The 27,351-nt window shown below is 30.0% G+C and overlaps 1 protein-coding gene across 1 annotated transcript; it reads left to right on the forward strand.

Annotated features, from left to right (window-relative positions):
* Positions 1–5,145: 5,145 nt before the first annotated feature.
* Positions 5,146–26,761, forward strand: LOC123528276 (uncharacterized). Its single transcript, XM_045308010.2, has 3 exons — positions 5,146–5,228; positions 8,797–8,900; positions 26,528–26,761. Exons 1-3 carry the CDS (start codon positions 5,183–5,185, stop codon positions 26,732–26,734), a joined length of 357 nt encoding a protein of 118 aa, XP_045163945.2. The 5' UTR covers positions 5,146–5,182; the 3' UTR covers positions 26,735–26,761.
* Positions 26,762–27,351: the final 590 nt, after the last annotated feature.

Raw genomic sequence — 27,351 nt, forward strand, 5'->3', positions numbered from 1 at the left:
GTCCGTACGTCACATCATTTCCGAGCAATAACTGGAGAACCATTTGACCTAGAACCTTCAAACTTCATAGGTTGGTAGGGCTTATGGAGGAGACGACCCCTATTGTTTTTGGGGTCACTCCGTCAAAGGTCAAGGTCACAGGGGCCTGAACATGGAAAACCATTTCCGATCAATAACTCGAGAACGACTTGACCCAGAATGTTGAAACTTCATAGGATGATTGGTCATGCTAAGTAGATGACCCCTTTTGATTTTGGGGTCACTCCGTTGAAGGTCAAGGTCACAGGGGCCTGAACATTGAAAACCATTTCCGGTCAGTAACTTGAGAACCACTTGACCCAGAATGTTGAAACTTAATAGGATGATTGGTCATGCAGAGTAGATGACCCCTATTAGTTTTGGGGTCACTCAACTAAAGGTCAAGGTCACTGGGGCTAGAACATGGAAATAAATTTCCGTTCAGTAACTTGAGAACCATTTGACCTAGGCATTACAGAGAAGTTGACCCCTGTTGTTTTGAGGTAACCCCATCAAAGGTCACAGGGGCCATCCGTTCGTCACACTTCATTTTCGATCAATAACTGGAGAACCATTTGACCTAAAACTTCAAACTTCATCGGGTGATAGGACTTGCAGAGTAAGTGACCCAATTATTTTTGGGATTATTGGATTAAAGGTCAAGGTCACAGGGGCCTGAACATGGAAAACCGTTTCTGATCAATAACTTGAGAACCACTTTACCCAGAATTTTACTATTTCTTTAGATTTCGATATAATTTCTAGTTTTACATTTACATTTTATAAATATTGGGATATTTCAACTACCTGAAACAAAAGGCAAGTTTTAAAACAGCGAATAGCTTCAGAATACATGTACTTCCAATTTTATCTTGGTTGCGCAACCGAGTTGGGCAAAAGGAGGTAATACTAATTTTATAAACTTACATTTCTAAATTATTTACTGGAAACTAATTTCGACCTTTCAGTAGCCAGGTCTGTGTGACATTGACTTTGAAATACTGACCTAAAATCAGTAGAGGTCATCTGCTGGTCTTGATCATCCTCCAACAGTCCAGTTTTGTTACAAATGAAATTATAAAGTAATACTGTATGGATTCTACGGTTACAAAGATCCAGAAATAAGAATAAAATTAGCATTAAAATTTATGCCAATGGCACATCATTTTATAAAGATTGCTTATAGAAAGTAACTTTTTGACCAGTTTTTGTAATATCAATAAAATGTGTGAATTGTAAATAATAAGTTTTCCGGGATCATGGAGCGCATACAATTTTGATTTAACCTTATATAACTAGTCTTTTTGTTCCTAAAATAAAGCTCTAACAGAATATATGAAAACTGAAAAATGTCATAAAATGTTGCTCAAATATGACTGACCCCCTTTAAGAATACACTATATCGGTGCTAGGGCGCGTATGGAGTGTTTAGGTGTTTCATTACCTCTCATGAACAGACTCGGTAAAACGAGGTCTGCTAGTATTATGCCACTCTTATGAACAGATTCGGTCAATTATGTCCCCCACCCCCCGGCACACACTGGGCCCACTGTTTTGCCCAGGCAGTCCATCCGTCCATCATACATCATTTCCGATCAGTAACTAGAGATCTGTTTGACATAGAACCTTTAAACTTCATAGGGTGGCAGGGGTTATGGAGTAGACGACCCCTATTGTCCTATTGTTTTTAGGGTCACTCCGTCAAAGTTCAAGATCACAGGGGCCTGAACATGGAAAACCATTTCTGATCAATAACTTGAGAACCACTTGACCCAGAATGTTGAAACTACATAGGATGATTAGACATGCAGAGTAGATGACCCCTATTGATTTTGGGGTCACTCTGTTAAAGGTCAAGGTCACAGAGGCCAGAACATGGAAAACCATTTCCAATCAATAATTTGAGAACCACTTGACCCAGTATGTTGAAACTTCATAAGAAGATTGGACATGCGGAGTAGATCATCCCTATTAGTTTTGGGGTCACTCAACTAAAGGTCAAGGTCACTGGGGCCAGAACATGGAAATCAATTTCCGATCAGTAACTTGAGAACCATTTGACCTAGGAATTACAGAGCAGATGACCCCTATTGTTTTGAGGTAACTCCATCAAAGGTCACAGGAACCATCCGTTCGTCACACTTCATTTTCGATCAATAACTGGAGAACCATTTGACCTAAAACTTAAAACTTCATCGGGTGATAGGACTTGCAGAGTAAGTGACCCACTTATTTTTGGGATTATTGGATTAAAGGTCAAGGTCACAGGGGCCTGAACATGGAAAACCGTTTCTGATCAATAACTTGAGAACCACTTTACCCAGAACTTTTAAAACTTCATAGGATGATTAGACATTTAAAGTAAAGTAGGTTGATTTTGGGGTCACTCTATTAAAGGTCAAGGTCACAGGGACCAGAACGTGGAAAATGTTTTCCGATCAATTTGACCCAGAACCTTCAAACTTCATAGGTTAACAGGTGTGATTTGTTTTCGGAAACCCAGCACATCATTAGTTACAAATAAATTCTAGATATTTAAGTAGTTTCATATGAAAAATCGGTGGATACGTGCAAACTATTTCTCGGTAATTGAAAGAAAAACGTACAACTTGTGTAATTCATAAGGTGTGCTACACTTCAAATGTGATAAAGCAAAATAAATAATGATTTTTTCACTTGTGAACAAGTGTCACAACAACCTCGTTTGGGTACAGGTAAGTATCCAGAAAATTGAAGAAAGTTCTAAAATTCGAATGATATTTTAATACTGCAACATTTTCAATAACAACAGTTTAGGAAAAGCAAAACAACGGCCAGATATTGCTAATTATACATAAACTTATTCTGCAACTGTTTAAGCTCACTAAGATAGAAAGTGCGTTTTAGAATGCGCTTTGCTAGTGATATCTTAAAGTATTGAGTCATTACTGCTTTTCCGTAGTATCTGATGTATACAGCATCTTTTAAAGATATTAAAACAAAAGCATTGTATTAAATCAACAGCAGTTGTATAATAATGAATTCCAGATTTGTTTTATATTCAACAAATTCGCTATGATTCAAAGACACATTATTCTCCAATCTTGATTGAAACAAGCTGTCTTCACTTACACATGAGACTTGGCTAAACGAAGGACATAAGTAATTTATGAAATATTTAAAGCTGCAGGAAGTGCTTCAAATTATGCATTGTAACTGGCATGATCAACCATACCTGAAATGTTATACATATCCGTAAACAATGGCTAATATCATCAGTAAAGTTCACCATTCACTGAGAAAAAAAAAACAGACGCGATGACCAATATAAACAATTTCACAAATATGCACAAACGTTGTCTATTAATCAATAATGACCATCATTCAATTAAATAAAACCTGGAAAGTAGATCCCTCGGAAGCACCGAGAACAAAGCAAACAGTGAAAATGGCAGACTCGGTTTGATTAAGTCTGTTCATGAGCAGTAATGGAAAATGCAACACTGCCCGCCCACGCTCCCTAGCACCGGCTTATGCAGCAGTATTCAATCTTCTAATCTAAATTAATTGAAATCAATGTTCCCGATGGACCAAAAAAATATAACAACACTGAGATGAAGCCGGGCGACTTTCTACGGCCGCCACACAGCACTTACCACCAGCTGTTGTGAAGTAAATAAAATCTGGAAAGTAGATCCCTCGGAAAAATCGGTAAAAACATAGACTACGAGCAATGCGTACAATATCGCATACAGTATATCGAGCATCATTTTAAAGAATTTCTGTGATTTTCAAAACATTTTGGTTACACGTTGCTGACTTTGGTCAAGCTAATTCTGGGGCATTTTCAGTAGACACTACACTACAATCAAATTTCTTTTTCCACCTGGGAACCGTCTCATTAGACACCGTACTAGACCCATAAAGACGGGTTATTTCGGCAGAAAGCTCTTTCAAGGAACAACCGAGTTTATTGCGAACTTTATTATATGAACGAATTTCTTCAGTATTTGTTATTCGTTTTCTAACCATATTTGCTACAGTGCTCAACGACTGTCTTAACTGAAATAGCGACAACTCGGTAAAGCGGTTATTGAATGGATACATGTACATACCATTGTGTAGCTATTAGATAGAGGTAATCAGCTGTATAAACATCGACGTGAAATTCCTTGTTGAAATGGCATGTCACCACAATGCACAATACTTTTCGGACATTCCTCTTAACTCCCATCTGAGTTTTCAGGCAAACCTAACAGTACGGACCTGAGTTCACCTTGCTCGTCATGAATGGATCCAAACTACTTAGACTTCCCCTGTAGAGTGTTACTACTTATGGATCAGATACCTACCATATAACCGAGAGGTCGAGGTAGAAACTGGGTGGTAGGTCGCCAGATAACGCCATGGCATTAGAAATAGGATCAGGGAAATAATGCGATGTCCCCTACGTCAAACCTGGAAGGGACAAAACAAGAACGATTAATACTTTATATAGAAATAATCTGACACAACACTATGGACAACAGACTATATAACATGTCTGAATATTTTGCAACTAATGTGGCAACCACTGATAAACTCACTTTGTAGATGTACGTAGCGAAGACATATTAATGGTAGGACATACTTCGTTAGAATGCCTTTTAATGATGTTCGAACGTTTTATTTCCGTATTTGTCTCCCTTATAGACAACACATTAATTTTGGCGTTATGCAATTTGTGACTTATCAAAAAGTGCTTGCGAGGACAACTTGACGAAATAAGAATTACGGTCTTCTTAGTTGTTTATATTAGACCTTTGCAACAATGTAATGTAAATATAATCAACTGTTGAGATACAGGTAAAATTGTTTGAACATTTCAGCGATGCAACTGCTTTAAACGCTACTCAAATTAATGTGAAATCACGGTCATAGCTCTTCCATCGATGCGATAATCTCAAAGGATGTCTGTGCCGTTTGCCGCATATTTCTCGGAAAATATTTGTCATTTAAAAACAAGAATTCACTAGGCTTTGGTTTTGATTTTGAGTCTGAGTTCTATTTGTAAATATTTGAAATATATCAAAGTCCGTGTAATTTTTGATCCACCCCTAGTAATGCTACGGGATCAGAAATCAATATGAAACAGAATATATACTGTGCACTCATCATATTACTGCGTGTAACAGTGCATATTGAAATGATGAAGATACTTCTTGCGTTTTCTCTTGTAGCTCTTACCTTGGGTGAGTCTGTTTACATTATTGTAATTGTATTTACGAAATAATTCTAACTTGGCTTTTGGTTTTTATACAGTAATATTATTCTCTTTTATACGTCATATAATACATAAAATATTTTATTTTTAACGTTTAAAATGACGAGACATTTATTGAATTTTACCACATGTTAAACGTCGCGGGAGGGAATTAAAGTCATTACATAAATTTTATAATACACTAGTAGTGTAATAAAGCTTTCATGTCGACGTCGTTTTAAGTATAGGAAACGTCAGACTCTGTGGAATAGACTTGTATATAATAGTTAAAGAAAGTGGATTTTTAAAAAAAATATTTAGGCTGGAAAAGCTAACATGTGACAAAAAAGAATATTACATTTGTGACTTTCCACATTGAATTTATCAAACTCGTTGAATAAAATTGATAAAATGCTCGGCAGAGCCTCGCATCTTGTTATTTTATTCAACCCGTTTAATAAAATCCACATGTAATATCCTCTATATCTTGAAATGTAAAGAAAGAAAGAAAAAGTAGTAACCAATGTAGATATTTTGTAAATAAAATGTTTAAGAAAAATTCGGAACTGCAACTGCGTCAGTTTAAAACTTGAAGAAAGTATTTGTGTGGTTAATTAGTTAAATGCATGGGCAATAATTGTTTGTGTTTGTAACAGGAATAAGGATATTAATCGTTCAAAGATATGCTTCTTCTGTGTAGTTGAAAGAAGTAAAAAAAATAAACAACATTTCTTTGCATATTTTCATGTAGAACGTACGCCTGCTTTAATCACACTTTTTCATAACTAGCTAGAATGTTTCCATGTTTATATTTCAACTATGTTAAATGTTTTGTATCTCGAAATCAAAAGTGTTTGATTCTAAAATAACTTGATGCGAACGTGCATAATATCTATAATGTAACTCAAGGACTTTATAATGTTCTATCCAATATTAAAAGTTAAACAATATTGGCCTTGATGACAATTTAACTATAATTTAAGCCCAAATTACACATACTGTCATTTAAAGCACACATGTGTACAAGGCTGTAAACAGGAAGTGACATTTCTCATTAACAGTAATTTTATTATTCTGAAAAAAAGATGTGTGAGCCAATCAATAAAAAATAACACCACCATCGATTCAATGCACCCTTAAATAACATTTTAAAATTTTAAAGCCCCTCATCGCGGCTATTCAAATTCTATTGTGTGTATGCAACCCATGATTACAATAGGTAACAGTTAACGGCCACGTGCCACACTTTAGCATGAAAAACCACAGGTATTCTATATAGAATTTTATATAAAGGACATTGTGTGATTTCAATTACCATTCTCCTCAAGTAACCTTAAGGTTTAGCAGTATATCACAAAACAACAGATTTTTTTAGTAAATGAACAGCATCTTGACATACAATTTATCTGTCCAATACATGTTTTACTGTTCTGTCCCACAGAGTTGGATACTTAAAATATTCTAAATGAGTTGTCCCCCTTTAAATAAGAATGCCATTTGTAAAAAAATAAATGTAAACAATTGTCAAAAACGATGTTTTATCTAGTTATGTAAAGTTTAAACACTCGCACGATGTTGCAAATGCATCTAAACGAAGACATGTAACAGCTTTTAAAAAATGGTGAGTTTTTAAAGGCGCTGAATTGTTCAGAAGTGTGGCCCCTTCATGCAGTCACTTTCCGGAATTCAATACATATATCAGTAAATTGACAATGGTTTTGTAGAATAATATAAATGTTTTATACGCTGTTAAATTTTCATGTAAAACAATGCTTTCTTTCTATGATTTGATGACGTTCGAACTTTTTTCTCCGAAACATGGAGCTATACCTTAAAAATAAAATTTCTACTAAACTTTTATGGAAAGAAAAACATGACCCTGATAATGAATAAAAACGACCCAACAATGTCTTCATTCACAAAAAAATTGTAAAAAAATGACTTTGAAACGTTTTGTCTGAGTACTTTCCCCTTATATTTCATATACAATTTCATTTGCAAATGGCATGCCTTTACCCACCGTGCATCAAGAAGCTACTCATGGAATATATGTAAATATCAATAATCAACATTATGTGTTTATAATTTTTTTATGCATTGGGTGGGGGGGGGGGGGGGGGGGAAGTACTTTTATTTAAAAAAAATGCACATACAGGCTGTACCATGATTATTGACACATATACATTTTTTGTATGATGAGTTTCTATCAAAGAAAATATTTTACACTTGACAGGGGCGATATTAACCATTAAATAACATTAGCATGGTTCCTGGACACTTCACAGAATTAATATGTTGCCTCTCCGCCCTTCTAATTATCATACTATTGGTCATATTAACCTCATTTTTTTGACCAACCTATCAGATATTTGGTATGTAGGTACAATTGAAGGACTTCTCATCTTTGATAAGGTTAAAAGTACAGGACTGAGGTCAAGGTCACTGATACTAAACAGATTTCTGAACATTCTATTTTCAACCATACAATAAAATACACGATTGCCTCTCTAAACTGCATTTTGCTATATGTGTGTGATGTAAGGACACCACTCTATGGTCATTTAAATCAAAGACCATTGCAGATACAAATCAATGCAAAAATGTTTATTTCTTTTAGTTTTTGCTTAGTTAGGTACTGTAATATATGTCATATAAAATTCTGTTGACATTGACGTTTACATGTCTTAAAATGCTGATCAGGAATCACTAATAGTTTTTGGATATGGTCATTGTAAAGAAAATCATACTTAAGTTTAAGTACATTGATTGAATGTTTCACACATTGTAAACAGAAGCCTAATATATAGGTTCATGTATGATAAAAATATTTCAGTGGTTTGTCACTTAAAAGCTACCTGAGAATATATCTCTCCATATTTTACAATACAATAACCAAGGTATACGTACAATGTACTCTGATTGATATATAAATAAGTCTAGATATTGACCATTACATGCAGAAACATACCGTCTGTTTATACATGTCTTAATTTATACACAATAGAGTGGTAAAAAGGTTGATATGAAAACGCATGGGTGATTTCAATGATACAGGGTGGACTATAAGTTTTATTATGATTTGAAGTTTTTCTGTGGAGTTTTTATTGAAAATTATCTTAAACACTTAAATAAAACGTGTTTTCTGCTAAACTATATACTAAATGTGTATCATAATTATTTAATCTTAGATCATTACTAAATGAAAAATATAATTAAAGAATATTTTTTTTAAAAATCAACCCTTGCTAATTTAATATCGTTATTTTCCTTTTAATAATCGGAACTCAAAGAGTTATTCAATGAATGTGTACTGGAGACATGTCAAGCTACAAGATTAAATTCACTTTTTTGCCCTTGTGCGCCTACTCTTTGAAATATTCATGGTTGAAAATGAGGACAAAATACCATCAAATCGTACGATGTCCTTAGACTCTATTTCGACAGGCGTCTCTGTCCATAGTCAGGATTTTCCTGCTTTTTCAGAGACAATTCAAGGTTAAAAGGTAGGACTGGAGCAGGTCTTTATTACTAATTGCTTTACACATAAATATTTGCAGGTTTAAGCCCTCAGTTTAACCCTGATATGTTACAATTCCCTGTACAGTCCAGTTCTGCAACACCTGGGTCTCCTGTCGGAACTTCATACGCTTCAGCAGACAACGTAAGTTTTTTCTCATGTAATTACTGGACATTATTATTACAATAACCAAATCACGCGTTAGAAAACGGTTTCAATATGTACTGTACTAAGGCTTCGATATAATTATGATGAGACGAACTGTAAAAATTAAAGCGATTTCCTTCCGACAGCCGGTGTATCACGACCACATGTTACTAACCAAGACTTGTATCACCACAAAAATGCTGTGAAATTGTTACTACTTGTCGGGGAATAATTTTCACTAATGCTCAGCTTCTGAACATTTGCGAAATCATATTCCAACGAATCCGCAAACACTTGCTTTGTCCTTAATGCGTTAAATAGACCACAGAACATCCGATTTTGCAGACACAACGAACTTTTATACTTGCAAAAATAAATGATTTCCCAGTAATTGTCACCATAGTACAATTTTCAATGCTATATATTATTCACGGACGCTGTGTTTTCTAAGATATACCCAGTAGTATTACTGTACATAATTATGTGTTACGAAACTATGATGTTTCCTTACACATTTATTTCTTTTTTCGGTTATTTAAAATTACTTTCAGAAAATAGACCTTTGATGAGTGCGAATTGCTAAAATATTTTGATATTAATTTTGATACCTTCAGTGACTGCGTTTGTTAAACCTTCAGTGACTGTGCGTTTGTTATTGTTAATCTGCAATAGCTGCAATCGCCCTTCTTTCAATGTATACGTTAATTATATCGACTGATTTTTTGCAATATTTTAACAAGATCTATCAGTAGTAATATATATAGCGCTTCTGGCGTTGTTTGACCTCACCTGACCCCTCACCCTCTTCTAAAATATCCAAAGCCGGCCAATTCAAATTTAAAAAATCCAAAGCCAGCCAGTCTTAAAATACTAACTCAGTGCATTTGTACCCTGAAAATCTTTGATGAACGTAAGGTTGAAGGGTCAATCTGACCTCCCCCGACCCCTCACCCTCTTCTAAAAACCCAATACCAGACAATTAAAAAAACATCTGGTTTTATGAACGTAAGTGGGTTGAAACGTCGTCTACCCACACAATTAAAAACTCCTACAAGTTTAAATCCATTGAGAAAACATATATTTTATATAAAATATATTTCATTTAAAACACTAAGAAACAATTTTCAATAGTAGTGCCCTTATTGATAAAACACAACGCATTAGATTTATACTACGTTTATTCATTCATGAAGCGTAGTAAATATCGGTCGGGTTGCCATGGCGCTGAACAAATTTATCCAATCGAGAGAGTTTACCGCACGGAGTGACAATCGATATGCTAGATTATTCTTTTCAATATAGTGTTGTATTATAGGAGAGATCGCCGTGACGTCACGCGTTACCATCTGTTTATCTGGTGGTTGGCAAAACAAATGATTTTAACACCGTTTGCGTATTGAATCAGAATTTTTAATTTTTAATAACTTTTTTACTCATTTATGGATTTTCAAAATTCAAAAAGATTTGAAATACTAACAATCTTCATATTTTTGTATCCAAATATCTTTTTTCAATGAATAACTGTTTTAAATGACATATAATTTTAAAAGCGGCGTAGTGATTTTCACAACGAAAAACAGTGTAAGTTAAGCGTTCATAATTAATCCATTTTATTTCGAAATAACAATTAAAAGTAATCAATAAATTGCTTGTTTTATAACCTTTCCATTGATCAAAAAACTATTTATGTAATTTGTGTTTTAAGAAAGTTTAGACCGTTAGAAAAACATCACTGTTTACAAAAAACATGGACGGTCGGCTTCTGCCCACCCGATCACTGTCTTATCAGTTCTAAAAATAGAATTTGTATACAAACACGATCTCTCCTATACATCGGACATTTATCAACTTAGATAAAGGAATGGAATGCTATTTTGAACAGTTATGACAAAGGATATGTCTTATAAAGTTAAATAATTAAAGAAAGGACTTATTAGAACACTACAAAGATATGATTATTCGAGATTTCTACAGAGATACCTTGAGTTTTAACTACGTATTTGGAGAGGGATGGAGTACTTACTTTGACAATCATATATTCGTTATACTGTGACAAATATTATGAACTTACTAAACAACATGTCTGGAATTCAGATAAATTACAACAATAGAACTTACACGCAACGGACTACTAACTGTTTACAAATATATCAAACTTGAAAAACAGTCGATCAATTAATAAAATCGAACAAAAAGGATATGATTTTAGACTTTAATAACAAAGGATATGTGGAAATATTATTGAGAAATAAAAAGAAAGGATTTAGTACCACACACACCCAGAACATTCTACACAACGAAGCTTACCAGAGGCTCCACCGGCGGTGTAATATTGTATCAGACGACACACTAGAACTTTCTTTGCTAGAACATTCTTTGTTAGTATAAAAAGCTGCGTAGAAGCTGTTGTTATATACCACAACACAAACAACGATAGAATAGAAGGAAGGGAAATTCAAAAACGACTAAAATGTAGCATAAACATCGGAACTTTAATAAAAAAGGGAAACTGATTGAGGAAATATGTAAAGAATTAAACTGGTAATTTATATTAAACGTGTACAATGTTCACGTTTTTTTTTTAGTTACTAGTCACTGCTGTGTACAATTTTCCGTTTTTTTTAAATTTAAAGGGGAATTTCTATGTATTAATCTTTCCGTGTAAAATTTTCAGTTTATTTTAGTAAAGTTTACCTGTAAACGCACGTCACTTCCATGACAATTTTAAAGTTTTTTTTAACTTTTTTTGAATTTCTTATATTTATATTTTATTTTAGTAACGTTTACAATGTAAACCCCTTTTCCTTCGTTAAAGTTATTTTTTTTAACTATACTTCTTTTATAGTAATGTTTCAATGAAAACCCCGTCACTTCCGTATACACTTTTGGGAGTAGTAGGAAATTTAACTTTTTGGGTACATTTTTGTTGTAGTAAAGAATTTTATGATACTATTTTATTAAAAAATTTTAATTGTTTGTTCTTTACTTTTTTTGATTGTTAACTTTTATATTTTATACAAAAAACATAAATGTTATCCCATTTTGTAACTTTTAATGAAAAATAAACAATAAAACCACAGAGTGTACTTTTTTTGTCTTGTATTGTATGTTGTTATATTTTAACCCCAAGGTATATCCCTAAAATTCTTTTGGCGGGGGAAAGTCCAAATGGATCGAAGTAAAAAGTTTTTAAAGAAACAAACCCAAATGGTTCCGGGGACCAACAGAGTCGTCCAATTTATTATTACCATTTTCTTTATTCAATTTTTTTTTTGGTAAATTATTTTTACAAATACCCCCCTAAATTTTTTAATTTTTAATGTTTAACCCCATTGTTAAATTTTCAAAGTTAAATTGGTTTGTTTATAATTTTTTTTTTTTTATATTGGGAATTCGTCTGTAAGGTCCCCTTGAAAAATTAATTGTAGTCCTTTTACTTAACAAAGATGTAATCAAAGGTACCCCTAGCTAGCGGCCAGATGCCAAAAAAAAACCCCCGTCTTGTTTTTTTTTTTTGTTTTAAATTTTTAAATCACTCCAATCCCACTGTTGCTTTCTTTGGGGTTTGGTGTAAGATATGGCGATATGATTTTTTTTATCTTAGCTACCGAAATCGACCTTTTCCAAGTATTTTACTTACCCATTTCTGGCAACCCAGATAAAGCCCCGTTGCCTAGAGGGGCAAAAATTTTTGGAACTTTTTTGCGCATGGAAATTTTTTTTCCAACAAACCAGAAAAACTCAAAACCGCCATTTTGACCTTTGGGGACATTTGTTTTTTTGAAAGTATTTTAAACCCCTTGTTATTTTAATGATTTTTTCAATCTGATTAATTGGTTTTTTTTTGTTAAAAGAAAAGGGGAATTTTCCCACGTAATTGTTCTTTTTTAATCTAAAGTTTGGGGTTTTTATTATTATAAGCCTGTGCTAAATTTTTTCTTTTGCCCTTCTGTTGGGTTTAATTTATATTCGTATAATTTGATGTCATTATTTATTTAAAAATTTATTTTATTTAAACAATAAACAAGTTCATTTCCATAGTATTTTTTTTCAATGTTTCTCATACATACAATTGGTAAACACGAATATTAGTGCGGGTGGAATTTTTTACTTAACTTTTAAATGTAATATGCTTGGATCTTTGTTATACTTCCTTTTTATATTCCAATTTAAAATAAACAAAATCCAAAAATTTTCGAAATTTAAATCTATTTAAGAGACTCCAGTAGTTTTGTTATTTTGTTTTAATAAAAATTTAAATTAATCATCATTATTCTTGATATATTGTGTATTTGTTTTTGATAAAAAAACACCATTACCAACTTCAAGACGAAAGGTCAAAGTGCAATTATCATTTCGCTTTTAATTTAAATGTATCTAAAAAATGTGGATTATGTTTTGTGAATTACTTTTATAGGTCGTTGTAAAAAAACAAATAATTGTGGTTTTGTTAACCCCGTTATTCTAAAGGTTATATTATTTTGTTGTATATCATGATTGTGTCACCTTCCCCAAAGGGTTTTGCCCATCTTGTTTTTTAAAATCTTTCAAAATTAGTTTAAGTCCAAAATCAAATTAAACGGGGAAACCCCATAAAAATTAATTTTGTTAAAATTACTCTCCCGCTCAGCAGCATTAGCTCAAAAAAATTAATTTTCATAAACCGTCGTGCGGTTTTATTTGAATTTGATTGGGGAAAATTTATTAGTTTCAAAACCCTGAAAAAATGAAAAATTATTTAAGGGAATTTTGCATTTATTTTTTTACCACCCTCGTTTAAATTTCCTTTTAAAATTTTGAAACCTTTATTTCATATCAGCGCAGTAATATATCTAAATAGAAAATTATTTTTCCCAGTTGATTTTAATAATCATTAGATAGTTAAACAAAATGTTTTATTTTTATACTTGTATAAATTTTTAAAACATATACAATTTTTCATTTTGTTTAAACCATAACGATCATTATTAAGCTGCTTTTTTGTTAAAGCAATTTGATCTCCGCCATCTAATTTTCCCTTTAGCAATTTTATTAATTTAAAAAACTTATTAAAAAAACCCATTAACCAATCAAAATATAATTCTATCTTTTAATTGAAAGTGATACCGTTTTTTTGTTGTTAACTTTATTTCCAAGACGTTTTAAAGGCGTATCTAATTAATGGAGTTAGTTCGTATATCAACATTTTGTTTTTTCTAAACAGTTTATAAATTTTTTTATTTTTTATAAATTAATCTTTTAAATACTTTGTGCCCCCGACCGGACAAAAATCTATTTAATCTTATATCAAATCCCCTCCTCATTTTTTTATGTTTCCTTTTCTTGTAATTCCTTGGGCAATTAAATTAAACTGCCGGAGAAGGTTTCTTTTTAAATTTCAACAATTTATTACGCTAATTTCCAACTTCCCTTTCCCAACCTTTTTGTTCCACTTTCAAGGTTGGTTTTCCTGCGTTTCCGAGCCTTTTTTCCAGCTGTGAAATTTGAAGATGCAACCCCCGGGAAACTTTTTGTTAAAGTGTCAAAGATACCTGTACCGTGTATATTTTCTTTCCCGTTTGGCATCAAAAAAAAATAAATATTCCTTTTTTTTGTCTAAACTTTCTTGTACATTTTTTTAAAACAAAAATTTAATTAATTTCTTTTAAAATTAGTGAAAAAACTTTTTCCCCCCATTAAAATTAATTTTCTACCGACACTTTGAAATGTATATTCTTTTTGAATTTTGTATATTTATTTTTTAGAATATTTTCTCTTTTTGGTTTTTTGTAAATGGATAAGTTTGTTAAATCTGCAGTACTTAAAAGATAGATAATATCACTAAAATTACCATCAAAAAGTAAATTTATCAAAAAATCACAAGAAGAAATTTGTACCCACAGAGTTAGTTATTTTGTGTCGAGTTCCCATTCAGTATTTTCAATGCTTTTTTCTCAAATCCAAGCAATGTATGAATATTTGACATTCTTAAATCCAACATAAAATTTTTTTAAATTGAAATCAAATTTAAAATATTAAAATAAAATTTCCCAAAACTTTTGGAGCAATTTTGATTTTCAAATTTAATCTCATTACTTATCAGCTTTTCCCCTTTTTAAAAATATTGTGTCGATAAACGTAAGGACCATTTGAAAATTTAAAAATATCTTTCCATCCTTTACCTTTTTATAACGATTTCTTTTTTTCATTTCACCCTTTAAATATTATGCCAAGAATAAGTCATAGTGTTAATATACCCAAACCGACAACATAATTTTTATTTTTTATCTAAAATTCAGAACCAAAAATTGATTGTAAAACCTGGGTATTTTTATTATCATTTTTAAACTGTTTAGACTTAATCTATTTTTTTTGTTCCATTTATATATTCAAGAAAAATTTTTTATTAACTTTTCATGTTTTTTTGGTAAAAATTTCATTCATTTTTAATAATTCATCAATTATCTAATCCTTATTTTTTAGTTTTTTTTTTTTTCCCAAGCATCAATAAACACAAATTAACCCCAAGTCATTAAACCCAATTTTTCTGGATTACATGGAAAACGTCATACCCCCGTCCCCAAATTTCTTTTTTAAACTTCAAGATCTTTTTTGATGGGAAATCCTGATTTTTCTGTTATTCTTGAATTTTTTTTCTAGAAGAATTGAATGCTTTTTTTTATGTTATTCTTTTATTAATCAGATCAATAAAATTATATATTTATTTTTTGGGGTTTTAACGTCGCACCGACAAAATTTTTTAGGTATATGGCACTTTCCACTTTAATGGGGGAGGAAGCCCCAGGTGCCCCTCGTGCACATTTCATCACGAGGGGGACCTGGGTAAAACCCCCGCCCTTCGTAACCCAGCTGGAGGTCCTCACGTGAAGAATTCTACGCCCCAAATGAGGTTTCAAACCCCACACGAGGGGGCAAATGGTTTGAAGTCAACGACTCTAACCACTGGGGCCACGGGGGCCCCCCAGATAAATAATCTTATCTACTTTAGTTTTTAATTACTTTTTTTCCGTTTTCTATCCTTAGCGATTATTTTTTTTGGTTTAAAAGTTTTTTTATTTTAATAATTAAATTCCCAATTGCCCATTTGGTGAAATTTTATATGGATTTATGATATCTTATTCCTTCCAAATACTTTTTGAGTCTTTAATCATTTTTGTAAGCGTTCACTGATTTTTTAAGTTTTCTCTATGTAATTCAACCTGAACATATCCCCTGCACCCATAGGTTCTGCATCTGAAAATTTTAATTTTTTTTTCTGGTTCTTGTTTATTATTTATTTTATCCAGAAAAGCCCTTTAATTTTGGTGCCCCCTTTTTTATTGACCCAATCTCTTTATCTTTGTTTATTGCAAACTTGTTAATGTGGAAATCCATATTTGAAATACATCTTTACGAATTTATCTCAAAATTTGCCGCAAATTCTTCGGGAAATTTTCAGTGTCTTCAAACTCATCCCATCACCCCCTATCCATACCCAAAACCCACATGATCTTTAGGAGGACCCTGTTTTTGGGTGTGGTTCTTGGAAAAACTGTGGAAAACCCTTGATATGTTTCTATGTCTTTCATTTCATCCCCTGTAACGCAAATTGCCCCTTTAAATTCCCAAGTAATGCTTTTAACTGACTTGTAATTTTTTTTTTGCTTTCATTCCTTCGAAATTTGGGTTATAAATTTCAGTGTAGATACCCCGTTTTGTAGCTTTTTAATTTTTTCTCTATTATTTCTTCTCTAAGGCTTCATCTTTTTGCCCCGAAAATTTTTTTTCTTATTTCTTTTCATTAATTTTTGATTGATTTAAAATTAATAATGAAGATAATGAAAGCTATTGTAAATAATGTAATATTATTATATTATATTATAAAAAGGGAAAATTTCCCAAAATTTGATACAAAAAGTGATAAACCCAAATAATTTTTAAAAAAATTAAAGAAAACCTTTATGCGGATTCATTTTTTAGAATTTTTTAATATGTGGATTTTGGATCTGGAAAACAAATCACTATGTTTTGATACAAAACATTTTTATATTATGATTAATTTACCTTTTTGTAAAAACTTGGAACAACAAAATTTTTCAGGTTTAAATAAATGACTTAAGTCAAATTGCAAAAAAAAAAATTAAAAGTAACCCAAATAAAATACTGAATATTCGGCGTTTCCAACCAAATTAAACCCCTGGGGAAAACTTGAACCAAAAAAAAAAAAATAGTAATTTTTGATGATTTTGTATGCGAAGAAAAAAAAGGTTCAAAATGAAATAACAAAATACTTTATTAAAGGACGTCAAAAAAAATGTTGTGTTTTTTATTTAAGTCAGTTTTTACTATAAAGCCCCAAAAGTATTCAGATTAACTGTTCATATTATATTTTATTTGAAAGTCCTGTAAACGAGAAAATGATATGATTTGTAATGAACAAAATATTAACCTAACTCTTTTGCTAATTTCACAAAAAAAAAATATGATTTCTTATATAGAAAAACCAAGGAATTTTTTTAAAAAAAAAATTTACAGGAATTATAAGTAATTATAAAAGGGGATTTTTTAAATGATGAAAAAACAAAAAAGGAAACCCTGACAGTATAAGTAAATTTAAAATTGTATTTTTTAATGATTATGTACTTAAAAAAAATTTCAAAAATTAAAAGAATCGGAGTCGTATTTTACAGAAAAAAGGAATTTGAAACCCAAAAATAAACGAGCGTTTGTAGAGAGGTAATAACCCTTTTTAACCCAGAAAAATCCAGATAAACCCAAACGAGCTTTTTCAAGACGTTTTATGATAAAAAGTTCAAGGTTTTAAATTTTCTTTTTTGAGTATCAGAGTAAAAAAACAGACATAGAAAAGAAGTAAAGAATATTAAAGAATTAACAAAAGTTTTTTAAAAAGAATTCATTTTAATGTTCAGTTACAAGAAAAAATTGAAAAAGAAATGAAAGTTGGTTGTTTTATTAAAGAATTTAAAGAAAAAATCTGTTTTGACAGTAAAAACTTAAAAAAGTATTTCGAGTCGTTTAAACATTTTATTCATCAAATTCAAAAATTTAAAAGATATATGATTAAACATAAAGAACAAAAAGACAAGATTATTGAAAGCCGAGACAAAGTTAAAAAATATGTATCAGTTAAAAAATCAGAACAAAGAAAATAAAATAACACTGAAATGAAAAAAAGATCAAGATTTTTTCGATACTTTTCAAAAAATTTGCAAAAAATAAATCTGAAGGAAAAAGGCGCTTCACAAAAGGGTGATGACGACACAGCATTAATAACCCCTTAAAAAAAAGCTTAATTCTAAAAATAAAAACTTTAAGAAAAACTTCGGATTTGATTTTTTTAATGTGACAACGTCACAATTTTAAAATAGCAGACTTAAATACATTCAGGTTGTTACAAAAAGTGGCCGCTTAAGCTAAAGTTGAAAAAAAATAAAAATGAAAAGACGTTTTAATTTTTAAAAAACAGTTAAAAAAGGAGGTTAATTATGCTAAAAACTAAAGCTAAACCCCTAAAACTCAATCAATTTTTCTAATTAGGAAAAAAAATTTCAGAAGTAAAAAATGTTTTCTTAAAAAAGAAACCAATTAGCCAAACAAAAGGTTTTGTTGGCAATTTTTTTTGCTTCTGAATTGTACAAAAAACGAGTTTGATTTTGCTGAAGTAAATTTCGAACATGAAAATAAATTTTCGATATAAATTAAACTGGAAAAAGTAAGCTGAAGTGTTTCTTTTTTAATACAAGGTAGAGATTACAGTAATTACACAACGGCCTTAAAGAATACTCGCATATCATTTAAGAAAAGTATTTTCATAGCCACGGGGCTGGTATTATCATTATTGCTTCGGTGGGGGGCGGGTTATATTTAAAGGGGGCCCGGGCAATGTGGGCTATTTTTATTTATTTTAAATTTTGGGCTGGAAATATCGTAAAAATTTAAAGATTTTTAAAAAAAACCAAAGAATTAAACGGCGACCGATGTACCTTTAAAAAAAGTGTTTCAATCAAAAAAAGCTGGAATTTTATAAAAATATCAGGTTTTATTTTAAAGCAAGAGTTTGGCGGGGGGTGCGAGTATGCCCCCAAAATCCGTTTTGTTTTTAGTTGGTGACGAGAGGGTTTATCTGAATTTCCCCCGGGAGGTAAATATAAAAAACCCGTGGTTAGTGACATGAATAATCATGCTTCAGTGATGTGATATAGTATTTGTTCGTTAAAAATCCGCAGTATCTGTGTATGAAAAAAATCAAAATTTTTTTTTTAACGAAAAGACAAAGTTTGACTTAATCTTATAAAGGGGGACTCAACACCCCAATATAGAATTTTTTCTTTTGCCAGGGAGTTATGTCAAAATTTAATATTTGGGGGAATATTAAATTTTAAGAAAGTAAAATTTTTTAATTAAAACATTATTTAAGTTTTAATTAATATAATGGGAAATTCAATTAAAATAAACGAAAAAGTAAGTAAAAAGAAAGACAATTTTAAAAAGAAAACCTCCATTGTTCTTAAAAATGTTAACCGAAAATACCCATAGTGGGTTTTTTCAATGGAAAACTGTAAATGTAGTCCTGGTTTAGTTCAAAATGGTAAAAATGTAAGAAATAATTTTTTTTGTATTTTTAAATTTTTTTGTCCCGCAATTTAAAATTTGTTAAAAGGGGAAGTTAAATTAAACTAAAAATAAAGAAATGTAAAACTTTAAAGTTAAATGCAAAAAAAAAACGAAAAACGACTATTTCTATTAATTATGCAATCAATTTCAAAACAAAAGATGTAAATTTTTTATTGTTCTTTAAACGTTAAAAAAAATTAGTTAACAAATTTTTGGTTTATTATTTAAGAAAAGCTAAAGTATCAATACCATTTCAAGAATAATCTTTTTTCGTCATAACATGATAAAGATGTTTTTTTTTTTAAAATAATGGAAAGATTATGTTATCAGAACGAATAATTTTAAAAATGTGTTACTTGGGTTTTATTAAACAAAGTATCTTTTAATTTTTATGAACTTTTGTTTTCTTTACAACATGTTTTTAATTCTTTACATTTTTTAAAAAACTTGTTTTCTAATAAAATGAATAATTTTTTTCTTAATCCAAAAAATTAAAAAAGGGGAAAGCGAGTTTATCTTTAAATTTTTTCCAAATTTCTTTTTTATTATTGTCGGGAAAAAATTTTGATTCGGTTTTAATCAATGCATCTTCGGTTTTTTTTAAACATAATGAAAACAGGGGTCAGTGAATAGTAATTTTGAATTACTTTCTATTTTTCCTTAATGTAATTATAATGAAAATCATTATTAAATTTTTGATAAATTTGAATGCACATTCCCAAAAATAACAAGGTCTTTTTAATAACAAAATTTCTTTTATTTTATGAATACCCAAAAAAATTCTTGTTAAACCGTTGAACTAACAAATGAAGGTTTGGCAAATTTTAATAAAAGGTTTTATCATGAGTTAATTTTTTATAACCCTCTTGCGTAAATTCTCCATCGTTTTTTTCGAATCGGGTTTTTATCAACTTTAAAAAGGGGGCCTTTTAAATGATTTTTTTGGGTTCAGATCTTTTTGATATTAAAAATCAATATTTTTTAACCAAGACTTTCGTAAAAGTTAATTTCTATGTATTTTTTTTTCTTTTTAAACCCCAATTGTGTATATGTTCAAGATTTTTAAAAAAGAACAACATAATTTTGTTTTTCATTAAAGTTTGGAACAATTTTTTTACATTACTTTTTTTTATTTCAAATTTGTTTTAAAATTTTTTTAATAATTTGAAAGCCCTATGTTGGTATTTTGATTTTTTTAGGAGCCCAAAGGGAAAACGTTGTGAAAAAGCTGTAATTCTTTTGGATGTTCAAGTTTAATTAACTATAAAATTTGTTTTACCATTTGCAATTAATTTCTTGAATTGTTTTTCGGGAAAGAATTTAAAGTTTCCAGAGGGTAAAGGTGACACTGGCCCAACCGTAAAGTTTTGGCGTCGAGGGACATAATGTATTTTGATTCTAAATTTAGGGTCATAATTTTTTATGTATTGTTTGCTTTACGTTTCTGTTTGAATATAACTTATTCCCCCTCCGTCCCTTTTCAATAAAAAGATAATTCGAAATTTTGTTATTAAACTAACTGAATTTCCCGTCATTTTTAAATTGATTCCCAAACTAAACCAGGAAAATGAAATTTTAAAGACAAGGGGTCTAAATTTTTAGTATTTTAAATAGTTTTTAAAATTTTCGAATCTCAGTTAAAAGTAAAACGTCAGTTTTTAAATAGATCATGATTTTCTCCCTTGTTTTAAATTTTTTAAAATTTATTCCAAACAGTTTTAGCTGTTCTTTTTTTCATTAGTAGTGTGTTTCTTTTAAATTGAAAAAAACTCTTCTTTTGGGGTAATTTGTTTCTTTGAATTTTTAAAAGAATCCATTAACATAGGATAAAAACCTTTTGTTTTGAATAAATTAAGTTTTCTTTACAATTTAATTCAGTTTTAAGGTATTTAAATTCTGGAAAATTTTTTATAAGTTTTCCCAAAGTTGAGCTAAATTGGAATAATCAAAAAAGCCAAATCGGAAACCGTAAATGCAAAAACTTTCCATATTATTGGAATAACTTAATTTCTTTTTTGAATTTTTTATTTGTTTCTAAAAAAAAGCCTCAAACCCCTTTAAACTGAAAAATACAGGGATTTTGTGTGTTGTCTAAAATAAAATTTTCATTTTTGGTGGCACTTCCCTGAATTTTCCTGATTTTTGACATGTACTACTTTGATTGAATCTTTGTATATTCTTTTTCCAGTTGACAAAACATTGTTTTTTAAAAATTTATTTGTCTTTTTTAGACATTTTAGTTCTTTTTAAAGTAACCTAAATTTTTCCCTTTCAATATTCCTCTTCCCCAGCATTTTCCAATAAATTTAAAACGCATTTTGGGGCCCCGGGAAATCGGGTTGGGGTTTGATATTTTTTCGTATAACAACAAACAACTTTATCCCCTAACCCAATCTATATATTTTTATACGGTTTAGTAAATGAAGTTCAGGTGATGGTAAGAGTTTAAAACTTTTTTATTATTGATTCAAATCAGATAAATTACAAAAAATACTGCAAACCTTAGATAATTTTTAAATTGACTTTTCTTCCCCCTTTTTGGATTTTTTCCTTGAACACCCTAATGCTAAACAATTTTGGTATGTGTTCATTTAAATTTTTTCTTTAGTAAAAAAATGCAGGGGCTTTTACAAAAATGTTTTTTAGTTTTATTTTGTTTTTTTTAAACGTTTAAACTTTTAAAATCTTTTATAAAAAATAATGTGTTATTTCGTTATTTTTAATTAGCAATTTTCAAGTGTTCTTCATTTGATATTTTGATTGTACAATGGATAAATTCCCCTGGTTCTTCATAAACCCCAAAAAAAATTAATGAAAAAAAAAATTTTAAAATTCAAATTTTTGGGGTTTGATTTAATGTAACAGGAAAATTTATTTCCTTTTTAATAAGACGTTTTTATGTTTTTTATTTTTGAATTTTTTTTAGGATCTTTTAACAGGAAATTTTAGGGTAAATGACACCCTCTAAAAAATTCATTTTCACATTTTTTAAAATTTATCAATCCCTTTTTTTGGATTTTGTAATGGTTTTGGGAAATTAAATAACTTGAAGCAGCCATGGATAAACTTTCTATTTAAATTTTTGGCATCAACTGACTCTTTCCCAGCCCCTTTTTTCAAAATCCAATTTCCAAATTTTATTTTTATTTCATCAAGGCTTGACGTAAGGTGTTTTTTTATTTGTTTTTGTTAATAATTTTAAAAACTTTGATTGAAAAATGGCTGATTTTTATATTGTACTGTTGCATCTTTTTTTCAAAAGTTATTTTTTAAAAAACGTTTATTTTTATCCTTTTAAAACTTTAAGTTAAATTTTTAAATATTTCATAAGAGTCGTTTATAGTTAAAAATAATTTTTTTTTTGGATTTGTTATATTCAATTTTTTAATTTCAAATTTCTTTTAATACTGTTTTTTAGATCTCTCAATTTCCAGCTTTTTTTTATATTTTGAAAAAAAAAAAATTGTTAAGCAAAAAAGGATTTTAAAAAAATAAAAAAATAATAAAATTTAAGAAAAAATAAAATTTTAAATTTATATTTTTTTCCCTTTTTTTGATTTCATTTTTACTCTGTTTTTCCTTCCAGCAATTTTTTTAACCTGAATTTATCAAATTCTTTAAATGTTGTGTAAATGCTTTTATATATTTTTTTTCTTGGTCACAATCGGGTTCAATAACTCTTTTGGGTTGTTTCGATGATTTTTGGTTAGGCAATCACATAACCCTTTTGACATTTTCTTCTCAGTTTAAAAGACAACCCAGCCATTCAAATAAATTCCTTTTAATAGTAAGGTTATAAAATTTTTGTAAATTATCAGTGACATGATTTTTTATTCATCGCTAACTATTTGATTAAGTTTTGATTTAATAAGTTTTTTCTTTTGAGTACGTTTTTTATGAATTATTGTTGGATTTTTTCTCATAAAGTGCTAGATATTTTTGGGGGATAATATTTACTATTTTATTAACCACTTTAAAACTTATGAAAAAAAATCTCTAAAAAGCCGTAAAGAAATTATATTGTTTGAGAAAAATTTTTTTTTATTTTCTATATCTTTTGAATAAAGATTTTAAAGTTTTTTTTCAAAATTTTTATAACTGTTAAAATTTTAATACCCTTTTGAGCATTTTGTTTTAACCCCTTTTTATGAATTTATGTAGTTTTTCTAAATAATCTAAACCAATTATTTTTTTATTTTTGTTTCTTTTTTGAAGTCTTTTGGAAACATATTTTTGGATCGGGGTTTTTCATAAATAAAAGCATCAATTTGGGGGTTTTCCCGTATTTTAATACATGGTCAATTAAAAAAAAGATTGTATACTGCCATTCGGGACATTTATAACTCCCGGTGACTGATATTGTTTTTTAAAAACTTTTCTGTTATTAAATTTAAAATCTTCAAGAAAAAAAACCCCCCAAAGTTTTTAGCAGAAAATTTAAAATTTTTTTTGTGATGTTTAAAAATTGCAATTGAAAAAGGGAAAAGAAATTTTTGGGTTCTTGAGCAGCAAGTTCAAAAAAAGGGTTTTAAAGAATTATAAAACGAGTCCAAATTTTTGCCATTTATGAATTTGGGTTTGGGAAATTTTATTTTAAAATTTGGATTTATTCTTTAATAATATTAAAAATACTTTTTCCCGATGGGAATTACCTTAATGTATAATTTTTTCATTTTATAAAATCTTATAGAAAAAAATTTTTAAAATAAACCCTTTTTCTTTTTTTACTTTTTTTATCCCTTAAATTTAATGTCTTCTTTTAGTTTTAAAGGGATTAAATAAATTTTTTTTTTTTCTGCATTTCTAACAGTATTGTAAAAAAATCTCGAATAATTTTTTTTCTTCTTCTTTATTTCTTTTCCAAACCTTTTTTTTTGTTTTTAGTTTTTTTTATTTTGTGATGATTTTTTTAAAAAGATTTTGTCTTAAGTTTTAGCTATTTGTAAATATGGTAATTTACTGTGGGAAAAAACCAACAACGCTACAAATATAGGAATAGCTGGAACAATGGTAATGCGCAACAACCCAAAAATATTTTTGTAATATATAACCCAGTACTTACTCTCCCCAAAAATTTATAACTTTTTCTGTAGCAGCAGCTAGTTAGTTGGTGAATAATTAATTGATCTATTGTTTTTTTCCCTTTTTAGAAATTAATTTTTATTACTCATTTTAAAAAATAAAATTTTCATTAAATTTTTTCCTTCATTAAAATGGTACCAACTATTAAAAATTTTTATTGTAACCTTTCCCTTTTATAAAGTTGTTTTTTTTATGTCCCCTCTAATAAATTTTTCATTTTAAAAAAATTTTTGTGTAGGGAAAAAGTTTTTGTTCATAAAAAATCCTTTAATTATTTCACATTTGAATTTTTAAGTGTATTTCGGAATTGGGATTTTTAATTTTTTTAAATTATAAATTTTTCCCCTGTCCAGTTTGGTGTAACCTTTTTTTAAAATGTCTTTTCAGTTTTTTAAACGAACTCGATCAAATTTTAAATTTTGGTTTACTCTTTGGATCTTTAAATTACCTATAAATTAAAGTAAAAAGTACCTTTTTTTAAGTTTTTACTGGTTCGTTAGTGTCATTTTTTACAGAATGTTTTGTTTTGTTAATTTATCAACCCTTTTCCGCTATTTTTAAAATTTAAGGTAAAGTTATTTGCTGTAAAATTTCCAATTTTTCTTTTTAAAATTTTTATTTAAAACTTTCGATTACGACAGCTTTTCCCTTTATTAAATCATGAACATTTAATCTTATTTTTATTCAAAAAAGATTTAAACTTTTTATTTAAATTCTTTTCCTTCATTACCATAAATTTTTTTGGGGTTTTTACCTTCTGAAAATTTTTTTTTAAAAAGCTTCAGTAAAAGATTCCCAGTTTTTTTTTAATGGAAAAACCCCAAAATATTTACTGAAATATCAATAAAGGTTAACAATACTTTACTCCTTTATTTTAATTTTTTAAAAAACTTGATTCAAAAAATCAGAGACCCGATATCAAAATTTATTAACAATCACCCCTCGTTTCCCAAATTTTCTTTTAATTGGTTTGTGTAATTCTTCTGCTAATTTATCACTCCAGCGGTAGCCCAGAGTTATCGGCTCTGCAGTTATTTCGGGGGTCTTTTTGAGTAAGCTCTTAGCTTCCAAGGACTATCGTCCAAGTAAATACTCTACCCCCTTTTCCCGTTTTTTGACTTTCGTTTTTGTCCTAGTGAGCTTCCGCTCCCGGGGACTTATGTCCCAGCCCAAGTTTATATTTCGTTTTATTTGCAGGTTTTACAATTAAATGTTTTGCAATCTTTTCTCCAAATGTTTTTGATTTAGTGTTATTTAAGTTGGAAAGCATTTGTTTGTCGCATGTACCCTTTTTTACACCGCTGTCATAGCAAAAGTCGTGGGTCTTACATACTGCTTTCAGTTCGTTGACAGGAGGTCCATTATCTAAAGGATTTCCTGGTCCACAATAGTTATATCCTGGAAGTGTTAACCCTTTTTTAGGTGATAAAGGTAACACTGCTTTATGGATATCTAAATTGCCTGCTTTGATAGTACTTTTAACAAACTTTGATTTCATTCTTTCACAAGATGAACAGGTGGCCATTATCATTCTTTTCCTGTTTTTTGCTGTATCATAATGGGGGTTTATATTATCAGCAAATCTTCTTTCTTTCAAACAATATATTTTATTCTGTAAACTCATCTGTATCATATATATTTAAAACTTTTAATTGGGTTTAAAACCTGTGGTTTTTTAATTGTCCGGTATTTGTCTGGACTGGTCAAGGGCTATAGGTTAAATAAGGTCAGATTGACCATTCAACCTTACGTTCATCAAAGATTTTCAGGGTACAAATGCACTGAGTTAGTATTTTAAGACTGGCTGGCTTTGGATTTTTAAATTTGAATTGGCCGGTTTTGGATTTTTTAGAAGAGGGTGAGGGGTCAGGTGAGGTCAAACAACGCCAGAAGCGCTATATATATTACTACTTCTATCTTACTTGTAGGGGCAACCGGTAACCTATTCGCTTGTACATGGTGACTCGGAGTATTTTAGCATTGACGCATCGAGTGGTGAGATCACATTTAGCAACATTGATCCTAGTGGCAAGGTTATGATGGTGTTTAGTGTCAAAGCTGTAGATTCCAACGGGATGGAGAGCTACCAACCAGTCGCCGTTTGGTTCGAAGATTTGTTAGTAAATACTTGCTAGTCAAACACAAATAAATATAGATCTATGTCTTTGTTTTCTCTTAAAACATTGGCTTTGCCACTGGAAATATGTGTCAATATTTCTATATACATGTAACCATAAGTAATACAAATCGTTTGCTGTCTGCGTTCAACAGATTGACTAAATCCCAGCTAAGAAGGAATCTCCCTGTACGAGAGAGAGTGTATACCTCTGAAAAAAAGGAGAAAGTAGGAGTAGTGTCATTTTGGAGGTCCCTCCCCACCCATCCTCCGATATTTTTGCTCCGACCCAATATTTCTGCTCTAAACCCGCCGCCATATATAGGCGCTTAAAGGGAAATAAACGTTATAAAGGCTCTTGTCAAATGTTGAGAAGAGTTCTTCTTCCTAATGAATACACCGTGCCTTGTCTTGGAATGCGGGTAAGCTGATCTGCAACCATTCTGCCAATCATTCGAGGTTGATTTTACCGATTTTAGAGGTAAAACAATCTCCCTCGTTTGTGCCTTTAAAATCAGTTTTCAACTAGACTTGTCATTTGTTGTATTATGACACGTATAACATGGCCATGGATAATAAAAAGGAGCAAATTTTGCAACGTTTTTTTTTTTCAAATAAAAAAAAATCCCGCTACGT

The sequence above is a fragment of the Mercenaria mercenaria genome, chromosome 14, assembly GCF_021730395.1.
Source record: "Mercenaria mercenaria strain notata chromosome 14, MADL_Memer_1, whole genome shotgun sequence".
NCBI lineage: Eukaryota > Metazoa > Mollusca > Bivalvia > Venerida > Veneridae > Mercenaria > Mercenaria mercenaria.

What these genes read in the sequence shown, in the direction of transcription:
- LOC123528276 (XM_045308010.2), top strand. Translation starts at nt 5,183, where the DNA reads ATGATGAAGATACTTCTTGCGTTTTCTCTTGTAGCTCTTACCTTGG. An exon ending in TCTTGTAGCTCTTACCTTGG is followed by an intron (nt 5,229 to 8,796) that starts GTGAGTCTGTTT and finishes AAATATTTGCAG; the next exon opens with GTTTAAGCCCTCAGTTTAAC. An exon ending in CATACGCTTCAGCAGACAAC is followed by an intron (nt 8,901 to 26,527) that starts GTAAGTTTTTTC and finishes TCTTACTTGTAG; the next exon opens with GGGCAACCGGTAACCTATTC.